The sequence below is a fragment of the Anomaloglossus baeobatrachus genome, chromosome 4, assembly GCF_048569485.1.
Source record: "Anomaloglossus baeobatrachus isolate aAnoBae1 chromosome 4, aAnoBae1.hap1, whole genome shotgun sequence".
NCBI lineage: Eukaryota > Metazoa > Chordata > Amphibia > Anura > Aromobatidae > Anomaloglossus > Anomaloglossus baeobatrachus.
The window spans coordinates 465920714-465944527 of NC_134356.1; the positions used below are offsets into that span (position 1 = coordinate 465920714).

At 43.3% G+C, this 23814-nt stretch overlaps 1 protein-coding gene across 2 annotated transcripts in view; it reads right to left on the bottom strand.

Moving 5' to 3' along the window:
- The window catches only part of OTUD7A (OTU deubiquitinase 7A), a 445034-nt gene that overhangs the window by 78304 nt on the left and 342916 nt on the right, over window positions 1-23814 (bottom strand). For both annotated transcript variants that reach the window (XM_075345683.1, XM_075345682.1), the window contains 2 exons: window positions 18396-18523; window positions 12498-12647 (listed from right to left, as the gene is read on the bottom strand). In XM_075345683.1, coding sequence (XP_075201798.1) covers window positions 12498-12647; window positions 18396-18523 — 278 coding nt within the window. The remainder of the gene's footprint in view (window positions 1-12497; window positions 12648-18395; window positions 18524-23814) is intronic.

Below are 23814 nucleotides of genomic sequence, written 5' to 3' on the forward strand. Positions count from 1 at the left end.
TTTGCTTTAATAAACTCCTGGGTTGCTTTCCCTTTATGTTTTGGTCAATATTCATTTGTAATATGAAACGCCGAACAATCAGTTTGGCTGCATTTGGCTGAATTTGAGCACACAGTATGTCTCTGAAAACCCCAGAATTCATCCAGCTGCTTCTGTTGGTGTCACACCATCAATAAACTCTAGGGACCCAGTGCCACTGGCAGACATGCATGCCCAAGGAATCACACTACCTCCGCCATGTTTTACAGATGATGTGGTGTACTTTGGATCATGAGCTTTACCATGCCTTCACAATACTTTTTTCTTTCCATCATTCTGATAGAGGTTGAACTTGGTTTCATCTGTTCAAAGAATATTCTTCTAAAACTGTGCTGGTTTATTAAGATTTTATTTAGCAAAGGCCAATCTAGCCTTCCTATTCTTGAGGCTAATAAGTGGCTTGCACCGTGCAGTAAACCCTCTGTATTTTCTTCCATGCAGTCTTTTCTTTATGCTAGATTTGGATGTTGATATGTCTACATCCTGGAGATTGTTATTCACTTAGTTGGATGTTGTAAATGTGGTTTCTCTTCACCATGGTAATTATTCTGCGATCATCTTCCATGGGCGTCCAGGTCTTTTTGCATTGTTGATATCAGCTTTGCTTTCTTTCTTTCTCAGGATGTACCAAACTGTATATTTAGCCACTCCTAATATTGTAGCAATTTTTTGGATGTTTTTTTCTGTTCTTGCAGATGAAGGATGGTTTGTTTCACCTGCATGGAGAGCTCCTTTGACCTCATGTTTACTTCTCAGCAAAAGCTTCAAAATGCAAGCACCACACCTCAAATCCCCTCCAGGCCTTTTATGTGGTTAATTGAGAATGAAATAATAAAGGAATTGCCCACACCTGCCCATGAGACAATTGTCCAATTGCTTTTGGGCCCTTTAAAGCCAGGGTGGCACATGTAAGGAGCTGAAATGATAACCCCATAATTTGATGAGCATCCCATTTTAATGTGGATACCCTCAAATGAAAGCTAAAAGTCAGGACTTTATGTCCACGTCCATTATATAACTATAACTTGAATATGCTTCAATAAACAGGTAAAAAAACAAAATTTGTGTTGGTCTCCAAATATATATGGACCTCACTGTATTCATGTAGTAGTATCAAACAAATATAACCAACATAGCCTTTAAGACTGAAAGTTAGTGCACTTTGCTACTAATATATACAGTTCAAGAATAGATGTTTATTGCTAGGTTCTTCCAACATATCCTGACTATATTTTGGGATTTCTCCTAACAATCGTTTGTGATTAAAAGATTAATGCGTGGAATAATATATTAGTCCCTGCTGCCGGGTGTAATGTACTGTAAAATTATGATAATTTAGGAAATATCCGAAATCTCAGCCAAGTCTTAGATGAAAGCTACGTGATTGCATATGCATTCATTCTACCTAACATGTCGCAAATACAAATTTATCATTGTGTACGATCTCGGGAAAAGATTACCTAGATTTCTCTAGTGAAAAGGCAGCTTGATCATGACGACAATTCTTTCATATCTTCACTAGTTTTTGACACATTTCAAATCTAATTGTAAACAAGAACTACTTCCAGGGAGGCTTCAAACGCCTGTCAAAAACAACTTCCAGCTATGAGAAGGCTTTACTTCTTTAATCTCTTGCACATTTACAAAAAAAAAAAAAAGTTACCAGGACTGTGATTAGTCTAATCATGAATATGCAGCTGTCTTCCTACATTCACATCTTTTACAATTAGCAAGAGACAGAAAAAACTATGCTAAACTTATGGAGACAGTATATAAAGGAAAAACAACGTCCCATCCTTATGCCATTGTGAATTCCATTAATAAAGGTAAATTATGGAAGGCCCATAAATTAAACCTTACTGGAAAAATAACGATAGAGAAAAGGAGTTCAGGCTTACGATGGACTGTATGTGTGTGAAAAGAGTGACACAAGTCTCGTCTAGGCTGTTCGCGCGACAGAAAAATAAAGTTGGCAGCGGTTCGCTTCATCAAAAGGACGGTGGAAGCTTACCACACTTGTTGGATGTTTCTGTATCAATTATATCAGTGAATGGAGGAATCTCACAAGGTCACCTCTCCTTTTTCCTGGATGTAGTACCCCATTTTTTTACTTAATTCTGTCAGACATTTAACACTAGAAGTCCCAGAAATTTCGAGCTCCCCCCTGAAGTCCCGAAAGAGGGTCAAATGACTCTTAATCCAAACTGAATAGAACTAACTAGAAACTAAATGGCTAAACTCAATGGAAAACAACAACCTCCTGTGGTGCGATAGTAATGGTCTTAATTACAAAACAAAAGACGGTGATTATAGGATGTTAGCTAAAATCCTTCAGGTCATTCGACCCGTCTCTGGGTTCCAAAGGTAAAAATGTTAAATGACCCCTCTCTGGGACTTCTAGTGTTAAAAGGAGTATATCAGTCCAAACTGCTAGTCTAAACGAAGCACAAAGGTATATGGCCTCTATAAAAATGGGGCCTCTGTTTGCTGAAATTTAAATTTAATCAAATAATCTAAGTACTAATAATGATATTGTGTGCACCTTTTGGCCAAGGAGCTCCATGCAGTCTTCTATCTTTCTATCTACTGGATGTACATGTCCCCACTTCCATTACTGGTGACTGACAGCACTGGCTTCCCTGAGCTTTCTCTGAGGACAGTGCTTACTACAGACTGTCAGTCATCAGTGTGGGAGGTTCGGACATATAAATCTAGTGAGTGGAATGGTGCATTTAGATGTTTATTCCCCAAGGGAGCACAAATCAACCTAATTAGCATATTCCACATATTCCAATAAATTTCAGGTTCAGCAGAATGTAGCCAGCGATTGCAACACTAAATGTACTGTTTTTATATCCCCTATATGACTACATGATTAGTTTCGGTGGACAGAGTCCCATAAAGGGTACTCTCACACTGTTGTGTAAAAATCTGGTTCAATTCCGCTGCTGAACAGTTGGATGAGAGAAATCCGTATGGGTAGCCTTTTGTAATGTAATGCAAGTGTGTGGGTTTTTTTTCCTCGCCTACCATCCGTATTACGTGTATGACAAGAATGTTTTTCTCAGCAACTATAATTCTACAATTATTTACAGCACAATTTACAGTGTTCTATGCTACAGAATGATGAAATATCTGTAAAAAAATGGACATCACACAGACATACATGTGTCTATGGATTTTTTTCTCACATCCATTGGCTTGCATTGACGAGTTGTGTGTGATCATATGAGTGCACTTGCAGCATGCTGAGAATTTTTCTTCAGTCTGATTTGAGTTGAAGAAAAATTCCCAGTTCTGCGCTGCCTCATTGACTGATACTGATACCAGTGCAATGCGATTTTTTTTTTCTTCTATTAAATCTGTCCATTTAATAATCCAGTGTAATAGGGCCTAAAATATATACTGATGTGTGATTTAGAGTTGAGAAAACGAATTAGAACAACTTTGGTCCAGAAGCCATGTCATGTAGTCCATGACTTCCAGACCACAGCCCTGTAAACCTCCTCCTATCTGCTGACATCCCTGGTGCCTCTTTTGATTTGTAAGCAACATCATCATTGTGGCATGATGGAGGCATTATACTGCACTGAACATATCTTAGTTCACGAAAAGGTTAGGTAGGAGAAGGTGCACAAACCGGTTGGGCAGCCGTGATGGCTGGACCAGAACCCTGTAGACTTCCACCTCCGTGCCGTCATTTTACCTCTTCTGATTAGGAGACTCATCGAGATGTCATATTTGTGTGTGATGCAGGCATGCTATCGTGCCAGACATACCAATCAGAAGGGCATGGAAGATGCCGGCAGCTAGTAGAAGGTTTGCCAGGCTCTGGTCCAGTGGCCACAGACTACCAATGAGCATGGGTTTCTCAACTCTAGTGGGAGTGCCTTTAGATAGGTTTTGAAACATAGATTTATAAAAATATACATTAAAATCAGTAAGTGGAAAAATACTATGTGTTTATTTCAAATGTTAAGATATCGAATATTAACCATAGTCTGTTTTAAAACATACAAATTAGAGAAAAATATAATACTTATTGTGCTAATTGACCTCATGGGGATTTTACGTTCCCATCTGTCTATTTTGTCATTTTCTTTGGAAACCATTCCAGGAAACAGTTACATAATTTTCTTATAGCGATTATGTCACTACTATAAAATCTTAAATGACAGAATCAGGTAGAACTTTTTTTTAATAATTTTGAAACACTTTAAAATAGGTGACAGCTGATAACTTATTTACACGTCCTGCTAAACTAAGCGCTCTCTTCAAAGCACATCAAATGGCAATCTCTACAGAGAAGAAATCCTAAATGCCACACAGATTTACATACTGCAATAAAGATCTAGGTTACTATCTTTAAGTTTACTAATTGCCAAAGTTAGTTAGAAACAAGCCAAGTAAGCATTGCTGGGAGGCCGTCACTTTGTGTCAGATGTAGTAATATGTGGGTAAGCTCCATCTTTCATTGAATAGATTTTATGTAAAGTACAATCACACATAAGTGAAAAACTCCACATCTTTCTACCACACTTCATTAAATTCCAGGCTGCAGTGTTGTTAGGTTGGCTGCGAGTGAATGAGGGCACTTTTGTTACAATAGAGAAGTAAATTGTCTCTCCAGCGCTACCTGCACGTGGGTATGTCCAAGCTAGCAAAATCTTCCACTTTCTGCAAAGTAGAATACTATATGATAGTAGTGTCAATATTTGTGTACTTGAACCATTAGGCCAGGGTTACATGAGTGTATTAATCGGATGGGTGCAATCCGAGTAAATCTCTAGCTGCCCTCATACCAATAAGGCAGAGAAGACCTGCGAGTTTTCCCTCAGCTCTAATCGGACTGAGGAAAAAAACCCACAACATACTGTGATTGGCAGCGAGTCTCGGGTCACATGCACCCATACAAGTCTATGGGTGCATTTGAGACATCGGACTGCATTGATATGATTAGAGTGCAGTCCAATATACGCAGAGGCAGACAATGGAGAAGATGTAGAGATTAATTTCTCCATCTTCTCCTCACCTGTGCTCAGACTCTCGCATGTGAGAGAATCAGAGCACAGTAAGTGACACTCGGCTTATGCTCGCAGCTGAGTTTAAGCCAAGTGTCATTAGATTATTGCATCGGATACCAGTGTGAGCCCGGCCTCAAAGTCAGACATGTAAAATCACTCTGAGTACTGATTGGCCACAGGTCTACTGACCTAAGCTTAGAGAGAAGGTTTACTAATTAGTTTTCATAGGCACATAGATATTATGTTGAGAAACAAGGTTTCTTTCAAACACCTCGTGTTGGCAATAGTGCCTGTGATCGGTGCTATTGTGCTCCACTCATTCAGTTCTCTCAACCCCCCGGCTCCGTGACCTCTAATGTCCAGTGATTTCACGTGTACTTCCTGTTGACCTGACATCACCATGGCTGGCCCTAATCTACCTGTGTCACTGGGCTGTGGGTGGCGTTTCACTACTTGTCACAGCTCAGCATTAGAGTTGAGCGCGGTTCGTGGTTCTTCAGTTCGCGGTTCGAGTGATTTTGGCGGGTGTTCTAGATCGAACTAGAACTCGAGCTTTTTGCTAAAGTTCAATAGTTCTAGTTACGTTCGAGAACGGTTCTAGCAGCAAAAAGCAGGGCTTTTTACAGCTACAGTGTGCAGGAGCCATTGCTGGCAGCCTGCCAGAAGCTGGTAACCAAGATAAACATCGGGTATCCAAGCAAAGCGCTTTGGTTAGTAACCCGATATTTATCCTAGTTACGTGCAGGAAGCCCACACTTCCCCGCTCAGCTCACTCCGCCCCTTCCTGCACGTGGCATGTACACACACACACACACTCACACTCACCTGTCCCCAGCCAAGCAGTCCACGACACTGACGTCCTCAGCGCCACATGACCCCGCTAGGCTCCACCCACGTCGCACTCCGCCGCCAGCACACATGGCTTCGCCCACCTGGCACTCTGCACACATGGTCCTGCTAGGCTCCGCCCACCTGTCACTCTGCACACATGGTCTCGCTAGGCTCCACCCACCTGGCACTCTGCACACATTGCCCCGCTAGGCTCCACCCACCTGGCACTCTGCACACATTGCCCCGCTAGGCTCCGCCCACCTGGCACTCTGCACACATGGTCCCGCTAGGCTCCGCCCACCTGTCACTCTGCACACATGGTCCCGCTTGGCTTACCTGCGGTGATGAAGTCCTGACCTCAGCGCTGTCACTGTCCTCCATGGCCGCCGCTTGTCACATCACCTTCTCTCGCTTCCGACCCGAGACTGACTAGTGGTGACGTCACGGGCCGCTCGCGATACTTGGCTGTGTTGAAGTGTGATTGAAGTCAGTGTGCAGGAGATCAGCGCAGGTAATGTACCTAGCTGACAGCAGCACTTGTCATGCCCTGCAGTGACCTGGGCTGACCCATTGATGTTAGCTCAGGTCATTGCACTGCTCTCCCAGCCAATGGGGAACATCCTGCTCTTCATTGACTGGGACAGTGTGGATCGTCATGGGAACCCCTTGGATTACACCAGACCTGGATTTGTTTTTCTTTCTAATAAATTGGTTAAAGAGGGAATGTATTGGGGAGTGTTTTTTCAAATAAAAATGTGTTTGTCGTCTATTTTTTTTATTACTGACTGGGTTGGTGATGTCGGGTATCTGATAGACGCCTGACCGTACCAACCCCAGGGATTGGTGCCAGGTGACATTACACATCTGGTATTAACCCCATATATTACCCTGTTTGCCACCGCACCAGGGCACGGGATGAGCTGGGGCGAAGAACCAGGATTGGCGCATCTAATGGATGCGCCACTTCTGGGGCGGCTGCGGCCTGATATTTTTAAGCTGGGGAGAGTCCAATAACCATGGACCTCCCTAGTCTGAGAATATCAGACCCCAGCTGTCTGCTTTACCTTGGCTAGTGATCCAATTTTGGGGGGACCCCTACGTGTTTTTTTTTTTTTTTTTAAATTATTTATTTAATTTAAAATAACAGCGTGGGGTGCCTCAGTTTTGGATTAACAGCCAAGGTGAAGCTGCCAGCTGTGGTCTGCAGGCTGCAGCCATTTGCTTTACCCTAGCTGGCTACAAAAATAGGGGGAACCCTACGTCATTTTTTTTTCATTTTTTTGGCTAAATACAAAGCTAAGTACCCCTTAGTGCCACATGAAAGGCACCAAAGGGTGCAAAATTACAAAATGCAGGAGAGTGGGACATTATGTGTCTTTCTGCCATTATAATGACAGAAAAGACTGATATGAAGTGTACAAGCACAAGAAAATCACCAGAGCGCTCTACGCTGTGAAAAGCAGTAGAAATTGGCACTGGAGTGAACATGTGACCGTCTCATGTAGGTTGAAGCTATGGATCCTGGGTAAATTTATGTATTTTCCCTCCTTCAGTTTTTTTGCAGTACGCAAAAAAAAAACAGAAGGCACACGGATGACAAACAGATGACATACGGACCGTCTACGGAACGGAAACGGATGCCACACGGATGCACCCGTGAAAAAAAACGGACTGTTTTTTGCAGACCGCAAAAATGGATCGGTCGTGTTAATGTGGCCTTATTCTGATCTGCCGTTTATAAACAGTAGGCAGAAATAAGTGAATAACGCTCCCCAGCATCAGAAAATCTCCGGGGTTTCAGGGCTAGCTGAGACCCTGGAGATCATGATTCAGGATGTTTTTTCCGGTCCCCGCTCACGTGATCACCGGTATACACCGTACACCGATGATCACGTTACAGTAAATGACAGTGTCGGTAAAAAATTATTTATCTCCCATCTGGCATAAACAAACATGATAAATCTCCTACCCGGTCCCCTCCGGTCCCCCGGTATCGCCAAAGTGCCCCCCCTGATGCCCTCCCAGAAATCCAAGATGGCCACGCGCACAGCAGCGCGCCGGCCGCATTCACCCTACTCTTCTGATTTCTGTCGCATGTGCAATGACACATGCAACAGAAAACTCCTCCCCAGGCCCTGCCAGGTCACCCCCTATAACCCCACCGGTGTTCCCCGGTGTCCCACGGTACCTGTGCAGCGTTGATCCCCCGCGGCCCTCTCCTTCACAATAGACGCTGCCGCATGCACAGAGTGGCTGTCAGCTCAAGTTCCTGTGTTCAGACACAGTGAGTGGTGGTTATGCATCTGTAAGCTAAATGGGTGGCACGGTGGCTCAGTGGTTAGCACTGCAGTCTTCTGGTGGCTCAGTGGTTAGCACTGCAGTCTTGCAGCGCTGAAGTTCTGGAGTCAATTCCCACCAAGGACACCATCTGCAAGGAGTTTGTATGTTCTCCCCGTGTTTGCGTGGGTTTCCTCCAGGTACTCTGGTTTCCTCCCACACTCCAAAGACATACAGATAGGGAATTTAGATTGTGAGCCCCAATGGGGACAGTGTTCCCAATGTATGCAAAGCGCTATGGAATTAATAGCGCTAAATAAATGAATAAATTATTATTATTACTGCAATGCCCTGCTCATGAGGTAAGGAACATAGTTGATCAGGAGAGCTATATACTACATTTCCAAATGGAGGCATTTGATTTTATAGTTGCCCAGCTGAACGACTACCAAACATGAGAGTCCGTTATACGCCACAAGAAAACACATCTAAATAGCGAGCTGTGTTGTTTAGTATTCATTCAGCTGGATAACTGGACTTAAAGGGGTATTCCATCTCCAAGATCCTATCCTCAATATATAGTAGGTGGAATAGCAATAATATCAGCAAATACCCAAGATTTGGAAATGTAGAATAGTTCTCCTGATTAGGCATGCCCTTACCTCATGAGCAGGGCATTGCAGCTTTGGTAGCAACCGTTACGACATGGACTCTGCTGCTGTGGACCCGGGGAGAGTGGGTGCAGATTCATTGCACCCACACTCCTCACATGGAGGGTCTGCACTCCTAGAAAATGGGGGATACGTTCCCGTTTTTTCCTTACAATAAATTTGTGAAAGAGGGAATGTTTTGGGGAGTTTTCTTTCAAATACATTTTTTTTGTTGATTTTTTTTGTTAGTACTGACAGTTTGTGATGTCAAGTATCTGACAGACGCGATGACATCACAAACTGCTGGGCTTGATGTCAGGTGACTTTACAACTAGTATCAACCCCATTTATTACCCCGTTTGCCACTGCACCAGGGCACGGGATGAGCTGTGGTGAAGCGCCAGGATTGGCGCATCTAGTGGATGCGCCACGTCTGGGGTGCCTGGGACCTGCTATTTTTAGGCTGTGAAGGCCCAATAACTATGGACCTTCCCACCCTGAGAATACCAGACCACAGCTATCCGCTTTACCTTGGCTGGTGATCCAATTTGGGGGGGACCCTACTTTTTTTTTGTAATTATTATTATTTATAAAATAATTATAAAAAAAGAGCCTGGGGTGACCTCCACATTGGATCCCCAACCACGGTAAAGCTGCCAGCTGTGGTTTTCAGGCTACAGCCGTCTGCTTTACCCTAGCTGGCTATCAAAAATGGGGGGACCCGACATCATTTTTTTTTAACTATTTTTTAAATAAAAAAAATTAATGGGCTTCCCTGTATTTTGATTGCCAGCCAAGGTAACGCCAGGCAGATGGGGGTGGCAACCCATAGCTGTCTGCTTTATCTGCACTGAGAATCAAAAATACCGCGGAGCGTTACGTCATTTTTTTTAAAGATTTATTTTTACAGCACTGTCATGTTAGGCAATCAAAATACAGGGAAGCCCTTTTTGTTTTTAGTTATTTAAATAAATAATTAAAAAAAATATATATGGGCTCCCGCTGCATTTTTTGTATTGCTAGCTAAGGGTAATCTAAGCAGCTACTGGCTGCTAACCCCCACTGCTTGGTGTTACCTTCACTGGCAATGGAAAATCCAGGGAAGCATTTTTTTATTTTTTTTGCCAAAAAACTACAAAAAAAATGACGTGGGCTTCGCCATATTTTTGTATGCTAGCCAGGTACAGCAGGCAGGTACGGGCTGCCCGTAACCCCCAGCTGCCTATTTGTACCCGGCTGGGAACTAAAAATATAGGGAAGCCCTGTTTTAATTAATTCATGAATTTTATGAAATAATTAAAAAAAAAAACAAACAAAAAAAAACCGACGTGGGCTTCGCCCCATTTGTGTGTCCAGCCGGGTACAACTAGGCAGCTGGGGATTGGAATCCACAGCACAGGTTAGCCCGAGGTTTCTGGGCCCCTCTGCTGCGAGTTGCAGTCCGCAGCCGCCCCAGAAAATGGCGCTCTCATAGAAGCGCCATCATCTGGCGCTGTATCCAACTCTTCCAACAGCCCTGGAGCCGGGTGGCTTGTTGGGTAATCATGAGTTAATACTGGCTTTGTTTTACTAGCCAGTATTAAGCCAGAGATTCTTAATGTCAGGCACGTTTGACCCGGCCATTAAGAATCTCCAATAAAGGGTTAAAAAAAACACCGCACAGAGAAAAAATACTTTAATAGAAATAAATACAGAGACACATTAGAGACTCCATCTTTATTACCCCTTGTCAGCCCTCCACGATCCTGCTCTTCTGTCTTCTTTCCTCTTCAACACACATGCAGCTCTGTCTGCTCCATCAGACAGCACAGCTGCATGGGAGAAAGGACGCTGTGCTCCGTGCAGAAATCACTCTGTGAGAGTGACCACAGGCTCCCGGTTGTAAGCGGTGGCACATAGCAACGCTGCTCCGATCACGTGATTCCGGTGCCGCTGCGTGCTGGTAGTGGGACGTCCCCGTCACCGCTACCAAGCGCGTTGCTATGGCAACGGTGATCTCCGTGATTGACCGGCTGTGTCAGCCGGTCAGGAGCCGGCTTCTGCGGACACTGGTAACTACGGTAAACATTGGGTAACCAAGAAGCCCTTTCCTTGGTTATCCGATGTTTACCGTAGTTACCAGCGTCCAACGCTCTCACGCTGCCAGTGCCAGCCCCCTGCACACATAGCCAGACTACACATCGGGTTAAATTAACCCGATGTGTACTCTGGCTAGGAGTGCAGGGAGCCAGCGCTAAGCGGTGTGCGCTGGTAACCAAGGTAAATATCGGGTTGGTTACCCGATATTTACCTTAGTTACCAAGCGCAGCATCGCTTCCACGCGTGCTGCTGGCTGGGGGCTGTGGTCACTGGTTGCTGGTGAGATCTGCCTGTGTGACAGCTCACCAACAACCCGTGTAGCGACGCTCCAGCTATCCCTGCCAGGTGAGGTTGCTGGTGAGATCGCTGGAGCGTCGCTTAGTGTGACGGTACCTTAAGGGAACGGGGAAGCAGATTGGGGAGTCGAGCTAGAGCACCGTGTAACAGAGATGCAATGACAGGTCCTACATGACGCGTCATAGTCATGTGACCAGTCTGTAGCCAATGAGATAACAGGCACGTGACTGGTCACATGGCTATTTTTCACGTCACGATAGGTCCTGCATCACTGCTGGCAGTGCTGGTTACCGGGAAGATTCAGCGATCATCGGATGGAATAGCGGCAGGAGACAGAGAGCAGGAGGGATCGCGGGGACCGGTAAGTGTTATGGCAATGTTTATTAACTGTATGTGTACATTTATAATGTGTTTTTATGTGTTTGTGATTGCCTCCTATTGTTCCCTATGCGGTTCGAGTTCGGTTCGTCGAACCGAGCTCGAACGAGACCTCCGTTCGGCGAACTGAACTCGAGCCGAACCACGGCCGGTTCGCTCATCTCTACTCAGCATCGCTCTTGCTTGCGGCACTTTGCAGTGAAGGAGGGAGCAGGGAAATACCGGGCTGTGACGCTAGGCTGTGCTGAGTAGTGAAACGCCATCCACGACCCAGTCACTTAGGAGGACTGGGGCCAGTTGCGGTGATGTCAGGTCAACTAGAAGTTGACCTGACATCACAGGACATCAGAGGTCCCAGGGGGGGGGAGGTCATGCGAAGGGGATGAGTGAACCACAATAGCACCGCTAACAGGCTCTATTGGCAGCACAAAGTCTCATAAAAGTCTATGAGGTTCTTGAATTCAGGTCAGAAGACCTGCGGCTGCACGAACATTACGGTCTCTACACACACCGTGAAGTACTGAACATGGGAAACTGGCATCGTGCAAATAATGACTGTCTCTTGACAAAAAAATAGAAAGGCTTAAAGGCATGCACGTTTGAATGTTCCCGGCATGCATAAAAAGTTCTATGACTACCGAGCTGCCATGAAATATTCCTTGAGTGACCTCTTAATAAAGTGCAATCATATTTTATCCTCCTAGTTAAGTTCTAGTCGTGCTTGACATAATGATGATATTGAGCTTACTTTGCCTTATTGTTGCAGACACAGAATCCTGATCTCATGACATCTAAGCAAGTACATTCTGATCATCATCAGCATAAAAAGAAGGTTTAAGGAAACTTGGTCACAACTAAGTCATAAGTGCAAAGGTTATGCTAAGTTTTACTTTTTAGAGCATTCATTCATTGTTTAGCCCACCTTGTTCACGTTGTTGATCTTTTTGTTCCATTGAAACCAGTGCTGAGAAATGAGCTTGATCATAGGCCAAGACCAGAGGTGAGCAATGACATCTGTTGGGCGGAACTTCAAGAGGCAAGTAAATCCCACCAAAAGGAATAGGTGCAAATGCTGGAAAACAAAACACACGAAAAACAGAACGTAACTATAACATTGATAAAAACGATAAAGTCACCTAGAGTATATGGTAGTTTTTGGTCAATAGTATCTTGTAGAGCCTTAAAGGCAATCTGTCAACAGGTTTTTGCTATCTCATCTGAGAGCAGCATGATGTAGTCAAAGAGACCCTGAAACCAATGATGTATCACTTTGATTACTGAGTGCACCAGTTGTGACACAATCAGAATTTTTAGATTTAGCAATGCAGCAGAGCTCAAACAGTTAACCCACCCACACCAGGCTCTCTATGTACAAAGTCTATAGACAGGTGCTGATCAGTGGGGGAGGAGGTGTGGTCAGATTAGGCAATGATAATGCCAAGTGATAAAACGTTCACCAAAGAAACAAATGGCATATTATTGAACTCTGTGTGTCAGTCTCTATCTCCTGATGTCTTCAAATTACATAGCAAAAACCTGCTGACAGATTCCCTTTAAAAGGATTGCCCAGTGAAAATAAGTTATCACCTAATGATAACTTACTAATTGATTGATTGATTGATTGATTTGGGTCCAACTGTGGGGACCTGCACAGATTGGCAGAATAGGGAATTTGTATACACAATGGGGCACTCTTATCCCCATTACAAAATGGGGTGGCAAATCAGATGCCCAATAACAGCTCCTTTCATCTTTATGGGGTTGCGTGATAAAGTTTAATGCAGCACCACAGAAAGTGAAAAAAGCAGCACTCAACCATTTGTACTTCAAATCAATTCTAACAGGGATAAAAGTTTTGATAATCGGTGTGGGTCCCAGTGGTCGGACCCCCAACGATCAACAAGTTATCACCTGTCCTTTGGATAAGCGATAACTTGTTTATACTGGACAACCCCATTAAATGAACACTTCTAAGTCTCCTTTAATCCTAATTTTCAAGTTATTAGTTTGCAGTCAAAGAATAAGGCACAGTTCACATGTGATATACAAATCATGCTAGGATCACAATACCTGGTCTGACTGATTGGTCTCCTAAACTGAACTAACTGTCCCATAAATGCCTATGAAACTGTTTGCTCAGGTCAGATCTACCAGTTGTGCCTTACAAATCAAAAAAGTCCGTGGAGCCTCTGTTAGGAGTCTCAACACAGAAACCAGCCAGATATCCCTCCGGGAAGGACCTAGCCAAGGAGTGGCTCTTTTTAGGAGACCACCATAACCACCATATTTAGTAGCCCTTTTTGGCTAGTTTCACACTTGCGTTGGACGGCTTCCATAGCATTGCGTTGTGTTACGGATGCAACGGATGCGTTGCATATAGTGGCACAACGGATGCTACGGATCGTACAAAACAACGGAAAGCTTTTTTTTTTTATTTTTTTTCTTCTTTACAGTTTTACCGGCAGCAGACTATTGTGAACGATCAGCTGACCGCTCTCAATAGCCGGCGGGCGGGCGCTCAGCTGTGCACTTCAGCACTTAAAATTCCAAACTGTACTTATTATAAAACTTTTGAGATTTTTGGCAAAAAATTGCAATTTCTTGAGCTACCTTGCCACGTCACGGCAAATCTCATTTGAGGCAGTCCTAGACTAAAATATTTTTATAAAATGTGCCATACGGCCTCACATATGAATAGTAGAACTGCTCTTAGCAAATGAGATTTGCAGTGACGTGGCGAGGCAGCTCAAGAAATTGCAATTTTTTGCCAAAAATCTCAAAATTTTATAATAAGTACAGTTTGGAATTTTTAGTGCTGGAGTGCACATTTGGTACTGGCTTTTTGTTTTTTCTTCATTGAATTGGTCGGTGGCTGACCCCCACCATGCTATGCACCCCAATTTGGGATGTATTCAACCTGTCTAGATTTTGGCGGTTGGTGACTGTACACATTCAGTCATCAGGGCTTGTCCACAGGCTTTTCACTTCATGCAGCATTTGCTTGGACCTGTCCCGCCCACAGCCATGACTTAGTCATGGGTACGGGATTGAAATAGACCAGGTGAGTGCTGCTAAGAGCAGTTCTACTATTCATATGTGAGGCCGTATGGCACATTTTATAAAAATATTTTAGTGTAGGACTGCCTCAAATGAGATTTGCCGTGACGTGGCGAGGTAGCTCAAGAACTTGCAATTTTTTGCCAAAAATCTCAAAATTTTATAATAAGTACAGTTTGGAATTTTTAGTGCTGGAGTGCACATTCAGACGTTCGTGTTTTAGGTACGTGTGACATCCGTTTTTAACACGGATGTCACACGTACCCATGTTATTCTATGATGTGCCTCACACGTCCGTGTTTGCACACGGACCGTGTGACCTTTCATGACCCCGCACACACACACGCAGGCATCTCCGGCAGCACGGATGTAACACGGATCACACACTGATGTGATCCGTGTGACATCAGTGTAAAACATACCGGAGAAAATATGGGTCTTTTTAATAAAAAGATTTTCTATATTTACCTCTCTCCAGCGATGCGGTCTTTGGCTCTGCTGCCTCCCGCTCCCTATCGCCGCTCATTATACTCACTGAATATTCAGTGCCCTGTGGAGCTGGAAGCGGGGACAGCGTTGGGGACTTCAGTGCCGGGGACCACATCGCATTTACAGCAGAGTGTGTGTGTGTGTGTGGTGAGAACCTAGAAGCCGGAACATTGCGGGGACAGCATCGGGAACTCATCACAGTTCCCAGTGAACTCTGATGAACCCATGAAGCTGTAGCGCGGGTGTCGCGGGGGTCATCAGGATGTCATCAGAGTTCATTGGGAACTCCGATGACCTCCTGGATATCACTGTGCTTTGTGAATACTCACCTGTCCCCGCGGTGCTGTACCCAGCGCTGTACCTGCGATGCTCCGGCTTCCTGAGTGCGGTGAATAATCGATGAATATAATGAGAGGTGGCCAGGAGCGGGAGGCAGCAGAGCCGGAGAAAGCAGGTAAATATGAAAAAAAAAAATTATTTCACAGACCTGTTTTCTCCGGTACCTGTCACACGCATGCAAACACGGATGTCACACGTATGAAACACATATGACCATAACCATGAGTGTGACTGGTACCTGATTAAACACGGAAGTCTGAAACCAGCCTAAATCAGTGCCAAATGCAGCAATGTGCCATATAGAGAAAAACTAAGAAAATCAGACAGACATGGAGCAGATCAATAAAGAGGCGCTTTATGTCTAAACATCTCTGACAACAACAAGCCTAATGGAAAGCTCAGTCTTCTATTTAACCCTGTTTGTGGGAAATGGAATTGTAAGCAAAGGCTAAAACTGAAACTTCAGTGAATAACCCAAGGCACTGCCATCTCAAATATATCACAAGTGGTCATTTTTCAAGGTCAAACGTCTATCTCTTTCTGCTTCCAAATGACAATCTGCCATCTCCATCAGAAAGAAAATCTAAAAATACATATTTCTTAATATGAAGTGTGGTAGAAGTTGTATAATGCTCAAGGACATAGTATCTAAGTGATCCTAAAAAAGATCAATACAAGCAAAGGATATGAATCAATAAAAAAATAAAAAAAAATAAACCACCACTTCAGCATTTTTTTTATTTTAGCACTGTAATGGTGCTGTAAATATAAGTCCCTTGCCCCCTTTCTTATACTGATCCTCTGGCATGTATATCTGTTTTCAGCGTTGCTCCCATTCGTATACAGCACTTTGTGACCCGCCGGCAGCACCAGTGTTTGATGGAGAGCTCTGGAGGCCACAAATCAAAACAACTCTATGAGAGCTTTATTCTGGCTCTCATAGATTGTATTGAGATCTTGTGGCATAACTACTGACGACCTGACCAAATGCCAATGTGTAATATAATTGTTGCAGGGTTTCACCAAAATATTATTTGTATGAGTAGAAACATTTCTACTAAATCCTTGACATGGGGTGCAGAGGACAGGCTCAATAGCATGTGCTTGAAATTCTGGATGGAAGACTTGCTGATGCTATTCTTCAATATAAATGTGCCATGTGTAAAATGTGTAATGACTCTTTGTCCACAGACTGTAGCAATGAAGCATCTCCATCTTGGTTTTCCTGGAGTAAATCTGCTCAATTTGTTCACATCCGAGTTTGACAACTCCCCCAAAAATTGTAAGTATATTGACAAATTACTGCACGTCTAAAATCGCAAAAGTAATACAGGCCTGAATATAATTAATATGATGGATGATGATTGATAGGCATATGTACTAGGACAAAACTTAAAATTCTGCATTTAGAGGCCTGCTCCACTTTTATATTAATGACTTATCCATAGGGCTCAATCACATGTCACTTTTTTTTGTACGACTGACATCATGTTTTTCACGAAGAGTACTCACACCTATGACAGTCTTTGGGGTAGTTCATATGTCCAATTTATTTTCTTAGACTGAGTGGTCTAGAAGTCATTGAAACATATCGGACAATATTCAGATGCCATCCATGTGCTGTCTGAGTTTCACAGACTGACACAAGAAACTTGAGAAACCTTTTATTATTTTTTTTTCCATTAGAGAAAAACTGATGGAACGCTTACCAAACTATGATGGTAAAAACGGACACACAGACCAAACTATGGTGAATCTCTGCTCAAAAACACTGATGAAATAAACAGTTTTTCTAGTATGACAAAAATAACTAAGATCTGAATAAATCCTTAGGATTGGTCTTCAATATCAGATTGATTGGTGGGATCAAGTGTTAGGAGTTGCAGAGCTGAATAACATAGTTCTATCAACTGTGTAGTGTCTGCTGCTGGGTACTGCAGATCTACTCCTATTTATTTAAAAATAGGGATGTATCTGCAATACCTGGCAGTGGCCACTACACAATTTAGGCTGCTTTCACACTACTTTTTTTAACATGCTTCATGAACGTTTTTTTGCTGTAAAAGCGGATCCTGCTTTTACAGCAAAAAAACGCATGCAAACGCATGTGTTATTTTGCAGGATCCTGTCACTTTAAGTTTATGGGCGGGCATTGGAATCATGTGATCAGGAGTCAGTGGAACTGAACGTGATAGACTGGGAGTCGGCTTCTGACAGCTACGGTAAGCTGTAACCAAGGTAAACATCGGGTAACTTGCTTGGATACCCGATATTTACGTTGGTTACGAGCATCCGTAGGTGCTAGGAACCAGGCTGCCTGCTCCCTGCACACGTAACCAACGTAAACATCAGGTAACAAAGAGAAGTGCTTTGCTTGGTTACCCGATATTTATCTTGGTTACAAGTGTCCGCAGCTCTCAGGCGGGGAAGAGGGAGGGGGAGAGAGGGAGGAGGGTAGAGACAGAGAGGGAGGGAGAGAGAGGGACTGATCACCCGAGGCTGGTTTCTGGGCATGCTCTGTTGAGTAAGCAGGACCCTATCAGCATGCCAGCGTTCACATGCGTTTGCATGCTGTTTAGTCAGGATCCAGCAATTTGCAGTATTTGGACGCAGCTCAAAAACACTACAAGTAGTGTTTTTGAAAAATGTTAAAAAACTGCAACTCGTTGGATCCTCACTATAACGCACGCAAACGCAGGTGAACCCATGTTGACGCGAGTCCATTGCAAATGCATTGAAATGAAAACGCATTTGCACTGGATCCGTTTTTGCGTTAAAAAACGTTCAGAACGCATGTTAAAAAAACGTAGTGTGAAAGCAGCCTTAGTGCTCTACTGCTCAGCTCCACAACTGCTAACACCTGTCCGCCACTGGTACTGAACCCCCCCCCCACAAATATCTCAAGAAATAGTTATAAATACAAGAACTTTCTTACCTTCTCCCCCTGAGTCACGTAGCATTGTATCAGCGACTACAACAATAGGCCGTCTTAATATATGAGCCAGGACAAATACATGAAACTCTTCTAAACTTTCATACACTGGATCTTCTGCATTGTCCACTCTGGGAAAAAAAATATACATCATGTTTTGGTTATAGTTACTTCCTAATCATTACTGCAATATCAAATAGTCATTTTTCTATATAAAATCTTTGCATGTCACCATCATTCAATAGAAACTTTATTAATTTACTCCTAAGGCATATATAGAGGGCAAAATGAGTATTGAACACGTCACCAATTTTATAAGTAAATATATCTCTAAAGGTGCTATTGACATAATTTTTTCACCACATGTTGGTAACAACCCATCCAATCAATAAAAGGCAAAGAAATCAAACCATAAATGTCCATAAATTAAGTTACCATACTTTTTGGACTATAAGATGCACTTTTATTCCCCTAAATTTGAGAGGAAAATGCGGGGTGCCTTTTATACTCCAAATGTAGTGTACCTGGCTGGTGTGGGGCTGCGATGAAGAGGGGTCACCGGAGGCAGGAGCATGGTCGCCTACAGAATGCGGTTATCACGTGTGCCTACTATTTAAGAGAATTAATATTCACTGCTCCCTATGACCATAATCCCGCCCACTTATCTGCACTGAAGCCGGCACCGTGAGGTGGGCAGTATTATAGGCATGGGGAGCAGTGAATATTCATTTTTAAGTAACAGGGGGCAGGAGCAGGGTGCCTGTGGTGGCCGGTCTGTCAGTGCCATAGCCGTGAAATTGTATTTAGCAGCCACTTCACCAGGCAGCATCAGCCTTGAGCTAAGGTTAATATTTTCTGCCTGGCCCTGCTGAAATAACTGCTGCTGCGCTAGAGGCAGGGCCAGAGCAGCACAGAATATCACAGCGTGCAGTCCCCCTGACTCTGCTTCTTTATTGTCACTGCCGCGTCGTGATCTGGACAGAAGACAACCCACTTGTCTAGCACGACGGCAGGGCCAGTGAGAAATCATTACCGTGAGCGCACAGAGAAGCTGTTAAGAGGCAAGGATTAAGTACGAATAAAAAAAAGTACCATAAATAAAAGCATATAAAATATAAATCCAGCGCAATCACATGGAATATTAAAAAGTTGTCTTCTTTATTGATAGTTTTTCATAAAATCCAAAAGGTACATGCAGCATAAAAATAAAGGATGCCCAGGTCAGAGCGACGCGTTTCAACAAACTGTCTTAATCATCGTCTGATTTTGATCTTGAGATTTGATGTTCTTTGCCAGCTTGTCCTGAGGAAGAGGAGAGCTGAGTCTCTTGAAACGCGTTGACCTGTGCATAAAATAAAGCAACATTAATCTGAAATCTTCAGGATCTGTCGGTCATTGGCGTGGCGTTGAAACCCTTCTCTACCACTCTCTGTTATCTGCCATTTGGGGACCTGGAGTTACATGCATTTATAGGAGTTGTGACTTTCACAACCCCTTTTGGTGAGTAGGATTGCTCATTTAAGACCCCTTATATACCGGGGTAAGACCCTATTGCGCTTCTCTTTCCACAGATTTTCTAGTCCGAAAAATATGGCATGTGTAATAATGAGAAATGACGCAGGGAAAAAGCATTGAATACTTACCGAAATTTATTTAACACTTCATAGAAAAGCCGATGTTGACAGACAGCTTCAAAACGCCTCCTGTATGGAGAAACTAGTTGCAAGCATTGCTCAGGTGTGATTTTCATCCATTCTTCCACTCAATACTCTTCAACTCCAGACCCACACCATGATGTTCCCATCTCCAAATGTCACTGTTGATATAATGTTTTAGTGTGATATGCAGTGCCTTTTGGCCTCTAAATATGGTGTGTAATATGGCATCCAAAGAGTTACATTTTGATCTCATTTGACCAGACTATATTCTCCCAGTATTTCACAGGCTTGTCTAAATGTTGTTGAGCAAACTTTAAACGCTTTTTGTTCAGCAATGGAGTCTTGCGTGGTGAGCTTGCACACAGGCCATGGAGGTTGACTGCATTACCTATTATTTTCTTTGAAAAAATTGTAGCTGCTGATTCCAGATCTTTCTGTAGCTCTCCACATGTGTTCCTTGGACAACTCTACTGATAATCCTTTTCACACCCCTGTCTAAAATTGTAACGTATGGCTGAGGCCACAGCTCAAAACGGCTAAATCAGCCAGCTCTGGCACAAGACACTCCAATTGGTGGAATGCAGACAAATGTTGACATCTGTTAACCCCGATACAGAGATCTGGATTTACAACGGAGTCCAGTGGATTGCTACCTACAGAAGGACTGCTGTCCGGAGGTGCGAACCAGAGGCAGATAAGAGTAGTCAGCGAAGACCGTAAGGTACAAAATCATCAGGCAGGAAAAGCGTCAAATAAGCTGATGTCACACAGGAAAACACCAATACTAAAAATCAAACAAGCAGAGCTAACTAGTGAAACACAAGGTATATATGGCAGCTTCCAGCAGTTAGTTAAACCTTAGTAGCGTGTGTTGGTTTTTAATAGGCTGAAGACTTCAGCTAGACAGCAGACACACCCATTCTGTCAGGATGAAAAGTACTGCAGGTGCCAGCCACTCTACACTTAGTAGATGGACAGAGCCAATGCTGTCCAGAGCTTCTGGCTCTGACATCTCCTCTGTTACGAGCACCGCCCACAGAGTGAATACAGCTATGTTTGATGACAGAAGAAGACACTGCAGGATCAGCTTCTAGAGGAGATGTGACAGAAATCTTGTGAGGAGTGCCAGGTCGTTTATGGTGAAGTGATGTTCTTTCCACTTCCGGATTATGGCCCCAACAATGCTCACTGGAACCTTCAATAGTTTAGAAATATTTCTGTAACCAACACCATCAGTATGTTTTGCAACAATAAGGATGTGAAGGTCTTGAGACAGCTCACTGGTTTTACACATTATGGGATGCTTCTTGTGTGGAACTTTGGTAATGAGACACCTTTTTATAGGCCATCAGTTGGACCAGCTGATATTATTTTTCACTAAGTGGCATGATTGCTTTCCAATTTCTGATAGATTTCAACAGATGTCATGACTTTCTATGGCTTTTTTGCACCTATTTTCATGTGTTCAATACTTTTTGCCTTTGTCATTTCTAATTATTACACATCACTAACTTTATGGGCAACTTTGGTTTGATTTGTTTGCCTATGTGGATTGGATGGGTTGTTACCAACATCTGGTGATAAATTCATGTCAATAGCACCTTTATAAATATATTTACTTTGTATATCTGTCCTAATCATGTGAAGGTGGCTGTCTGTCGAACAATGTTTAACCCGTTGTTTGGCAGACAGCCATCTCAGCTGACTCTCCCATACACAGGAATGCTCTAAGCCAAGCACTCCTGTCTTCCAAATGAAAAAGCTGGCGACTGAAAGCTGCTCATCTTCAGGAGAACAATGATCGGCAGTCCAAAATCAGACATGCTCAATTGACATCTCTCTTGACCATCAGTCTGCTGACACTCCCGCACACAGACAGTCGTCTGAACCCGTCAAGATAAGGGGGTTCAGCTGACAATAGTCTAATCAGTATGGGGGCTTTAGGGGACACACAGACAAATGCTGATTACAATTACAGTCTAGTCTGTGTATCAGTGCTCTATATTCTAATTTTAAATACAGAAATTCTATTACTACATACATACATTATATATTATACTATATATTTAGGTAGCTGTTCCCCTGTATGTCCTTCAGATAACCAGGTTTTTTTATGTAAAGAAAAAAACATTAAACGTTTGAATGACCAGAAACAGGCCTTACAAATTAAAGAATTTAAGCAAAAATAATTGTACATGGTAAGCTGAAAACACTGTATAACTTTCCATTATACAAATTATATAATATTAGTAAAATACCCAGATAATTAAATATATGAAGAAAATAAAGAGAAAAGAAAGGAACATTTTTATGACAATTTTTTTTAGCTAATGTCCTCTGGAAATAGTGCGGCTCAGCATGTCGGTCCAGTTAGTGGCCGCATCATGGCCACGAGTTGCAACATTTGAACACAGCCTCAGTGAACAGTTTTTAGTTATTTTGTTAAAGCGTCAGAGGTTCTTTAGTATTGTCCTTTGTGTAGTCCTACTTTACACCACTTAAGCCACCTGTACAGTTTAGATAGCTGTTGTTCAAACAGCTATCTCGCCCAAATCTCCCATACAGAGGAGTGCTTCAATTTTCTCTTGGAAAGAGCCTGACAGACTCCTCTATTGGCGGCTTACCTCTTAGGAAACAAAATGATCTGCAATCTCAAATAGGACATACCGGATTCTCATATTCTTCATTGAGGGCCCCTAATACTGAAGGGTAGGGTATATGTGGTTTGTGTCTGTTGATTTGCTACATGCAGAAAATACACACTCTGCATCTTAGAAAACACACATACACACGCACACACTGTAGTAAACACACTAGGCTTGCCCTCCTCTTCGGTTTCTCCATATTCTCACACGGTGAAATACTTTTGGTCACATGATCATGAAGTAAAAAAAGGTTATTCTACATGTCGAAACAGTGACACTGCTCATCCCGATTACCCTAGTGCGGTGGCAATCGGGATAATATATGAGGTTGATGTCAGCTGTGATTTGTCAAAAATCAAAGCTGCCATCAAGTCCTGGGGTTGTAATGGAGAGGTGTCTATGAGACCCCACCCCATTACCAACCCTGTAAGTAAAAAGAGTAAAAACACAAAAATCCTTTAATTTTAAATAATAAAAAAAAACAGTCTTTTTCACCAATTTAGCCCCCAAAACACCCCGGCAAGTCCGATGTAATCGACACAACATCCCACGATGATCTTGCTTCTGCTACACAATCACTGCAGCTCCTAGCACACACTGAGGGAAGCTGGGGACCCGGATGTTAAAAGCGGTGACGCCAGTCAGGACATGGGAGTTCACAGCCATATTCCCACAGTACGAAGTGTGACAACCTGTTAACCCGCTGCCGGATTGAGGGACACGGCAGCACAGCAGTCCAGGATTCAGGGCACTGGACTTCACACTCCGGGGCTCTCCAACTGCACTCAGTGAGCTCAGTTGAACCTGCTGCTGGATTGTCGGAATGAGTTCACTGAGAGCAGCGGGAGAGCCCCCGAGTGTGCACCTGATTACTGGACTGTTGGATTGCGGGATATGGCGGCAAAGGGCCCAATAATCATGGACCTTCCCAGTCTGAGAATGCAAGCCCTCCAGCTGTCTCCTTTACCTGCACTTGTTATCACAAATAGGAGGGGGACTGCACGTCATTTTTTTTTCCACTGTGCCTAACAATTACAGTAATGCTAGTAGCAAAGAACGCTACAGTATTACTGTGATTGGCAGGAAATCCCCGCATGTTTAGTGGCTGAAAATCAGGTG